This window comes from Cottoperca gobio, chromosome 10 (assembly GCF_900634415.1).
Source record: "Cottoperca gobio chromosome 10, fCotGob3.1, whole genome shotgun sequence".
NCBI classification, from domain to species: domain Eukaryota; kingdom Metazoa; phylum Chordata; class Actinopteri; order Perciformes; family Bovichtidae; genus Cottoperca; species Cottoperca gobio.
Window position 1 is genome coordinate 1,120,001 of NC_041364.1, and position 3,543 is coordinate 1,123,543.

The 3,543-nt window shown below is 41.6% G+C and overlaps 1 protein-coding gene across 1 annotated transcript in view; it reads right to left on the reverse strand.

Moving 5' to 3' along the window:
• Nucleotides 1–642, reverse strand: part of slc25a48 (solute carrier family 25 member 48) — a 12,869-nt gene extending 12,227 nt beyond the window's left edge. Inside the window, exon 1 of the mRNA XM_029441693.1 lies at nucleotides 467–642. Within this exon, the coding sequence (XP_029297553.1) occupies nucleotides 467–521 (55 nt within the window). The 5' untranslated portion in view covers nucleotides 522–642. The remainder of the gene's footprint in view (nucleotides 1–466) is intronic.
• Between the last annotated feature and the right edge of the window lie 2,901 nt (nucleotides 643–3,543).

The window sequence follows — 3,543 nt, forward strand, 5'->3', positions numbered from 1 at the left end:
CAGCTAAAGATGATGCAGCAACAGCGCCCCTAGCGGCCGAACTCATTTCAAGTAGAAATCAAACGTGTCCAATGTTCGTCCTGCAGCCACAGTCCCTGACAGCACTTATGGAAGAGATAACGCCTGGAACTACTGGCTTCTTCTTAGTTCTGGGGTGAAACACTGGAGGTGAGAGTGTTAATCTGTGTGAGGGGGAGGAGGGGGGGCTCTGATCCGTTGTTGTTTACACTGGATGTGCATGCATTTGTGTGGGGGGGGGGGGGGGGGGGGGGGTAGCAGTAGTTTTCCTGCAAAATAACGAAATATTGTGCCGGCTTCCAAATCTATATTCCTCCATGAACAACTGATTTAATTTTGATTTGAGCAGCTATGAGAAGCCGTTGAGTGCCCCCCCCCCAACACTGACCCAATGGGTAACAGAGAGCCTCTCAATGAATACAAGGCTGGAAATAACTTTGTCACTCACCGCCGATCCATCCTGCGATAAAATCATCCATCCGAAAGCTCTTTGAGGTCTGCATCTTCAACTCAGAGCGCGTGCAATCTGCAGCCGACTGTCTCTCATCAAAACTCTGCGGATGTTCTCACACACAGTGAGGAGGGAAACAAAGAAGCTCCGGCTTTTATTCACAATGTAGCGGGCAGATCTGTTTCTGAGAAAAGAAAAAGACATATTTTAGAGTGGGTGCTTTGATAAGAGAAGCTGTACAGCAGGTTGGCACAAGCGACCAATCAGAACAAAGTTTGAATCTGCATGACAGTTTTATCGGCCAATCAGGTGCGAGCCCTATGGAAATGAGCCATGAGGTGGAGAGCTGAGCAGAAATACAGACACACTGAACTGTAACGCTTTAGGGACTTCTTATGATGTATTATTTCTACAACGTTACGTTACGTTACAATATTACAACAACTTTCAGGGCCACTGCACTGAAGTTGACATTGTGAGTGCAAGTTTAAGTTTTACACTTTTTATTTTTAAAACCTATATTCATTTGTGAGAACACAAAAGGAAGTGTCATAAAGGTCAAATGTGATAAATATGAAAATAAATATTTTAAAGGAATACTAAAAAAAATGACCATTTGTATATCAATTACCTTGAATTCATGAAGAAGACTTAAAACACTTCTGCAGCCTCACGCTTGCACAGGCGTGTAGTTTATTACATAGAAAGGTTTTAGAGAAAAGTCATGTGTTTGTGAAGTAAAGAGCAAACGACTGGATAAATGCACTTAGTTAATACTGCATGAGTTGTGTGAGAGTTTATAAAAGCCTAGTTTCGCTGTTCCTCCATTTACTTCCATTCATTCAGACTTCTCTCAGTTTTTGGATTCTTTGTTCACCTTGGAAGCAAGTTCAAGACAATCTCACTTCAACGTCCATTTAGTAGCTGTTCTGGAGCGTTCGATCATATCACATGATCTTCATCAGCAGAGTTAAGAGATAAGTTGATCTTTGAAGTTCACAAACTTCCAGCTCCATTCAGCAGCTTCCTGTCTCGTCACATGATGAAGTGACAGCGGATCAGTCGGAGACTTCGCTTTGCTTCTCAAGCCAGAAAGGTTTGACAACCATTGTTCTCATGTGACGTTCACTACATCTGTTGTTGTTTATGTATTATATAACATCTCATTTGAGGAAGATAAGAAAAAGGAAATGCAGTTAGGCCTTTCTGTGAAGCTTTAGTATTAATCCCTGGGGGGACATTTGTCCTCACACCTAACTATTAAGAATAAACACCCACTCTTGGTCAAGAGCAGCGGAAAGAGGATTCCTCACATACATGTATTACTTAACATGTAATACGTAAACCAGAGCAGTGTAGGAAGCACGCGAGCACGAGGAGAACAAACAAACAGAATGTACCCGGTGAGGCTTGAAAGGGTTTAAACTCCGGACATTCTCACTGCATGGTGACGCTCCGCTGGGAGACTGGAAGTAGAATTACGATGCTAAACTCCTCTGAGGGTTTTATAGCTCTGCTTTTATGGCCACGTGGATTCTCTCTGTAACACAAGTGTCTCTCCAACAGCAGAAGAAGAACCCCCAAACTCCATTCATAGAAAGATTGAGATCAAACATCAGAGATCGTAGTAAATGGAAATATATTTAACATAACCCTAACCCTACACCTCTGCTACACCACTGCTACACCTGCTACACCTGCTACACCACTGCTACACCTGCTACACCACTGCTACACCTGCTACACCACTGCTATACCTGCTACACCTCTGCTATACCTGCTACACCACTGCTACACCACTGCTACACCACTGCTACACCTGCTACACCTGCTACACCTGCTACACCACTGCTACACCACTGCTACACCTGCTACACCACTGCTACACCTGCTACACCACTGCTATACCTGCTACACCTCTGCTACACCACTGCTACACCTGCTACACCTCTGCTATACCTGCTACACCACTGCTACACCACTGCTACACCTGCTACACCACTGCTACACCTGCTACACTGCTACACCTGCTACACCTACTACACCTCTTCTACACCTCTGCTACACCTGCTACACCACTGCTATACCTGCTACACCTCTGCTATACCTGCTACACCACTGCTACACCTGCTACACCACTGCTACACCTGCTACACCTGCTACACCACTGCTACACCTGCGACACCACTGCTACACCTGCGACACCACTGCTACACCTGCTACACCACTGCTATACCTGCTACACCACTGCTACACCACTGCTACACCTGCTACACCTGCTACACCCCTGCTACACCACTGCTACACCTGCTACACCTGCTACACTTACTACACCTGCTACACTTGCTACACCTACTACACCACTGCTACACTTGCTACACCACTGCTACACCTGCTACACCCCTGCTACACCACTGCTACACCTGCTACACCTGCTACACTTGCTACACCTGCTACACTTGCTACACCTACTACACCACCCCATACCTCCTTCTATTCCTTTGTTTGTTTATTTTTTATTTTTTTTTTGTCTTTTAGTTATTTTCTGTAATTTATTAATTTAACTTGTATAAAAGAATATACTACTAATACTACTACTAATAATATTACTTCTAATACAACTACTACTCATATTAATAACAAAAAATACTAATAATACTATTAATATTACTACAACTAATAATAATAATAATAATAATAATAATAATATAAATAATACATTATATTTAATTAATGATAATACAAACTTTATAACTAGAGCACTTTTCTAAACAAAGCTTCTTACATTATAAAAGTTAAGTACAGGAAATATTGAAATTCTTAATCTTCAGAGTAACCAGTAACTAAAGCTGTCACATAAATATAGGTGGAGTAAAAAGTACTTTGTAAGTACTTTGTAAGTACTATGTAAGTACTATGTAAGTACTTTGTAAGTACTATGTAAGTACTTTGTAAGTACTTTGTAAGTACTATGTAAGTACTATGTAAGTACTTTGTAAGTACTATGTAAGTACTTTGTAAGTACTATGTAAGTACTATGTAAGTACTATGTAAGTACTTTGTAAGTACTATGT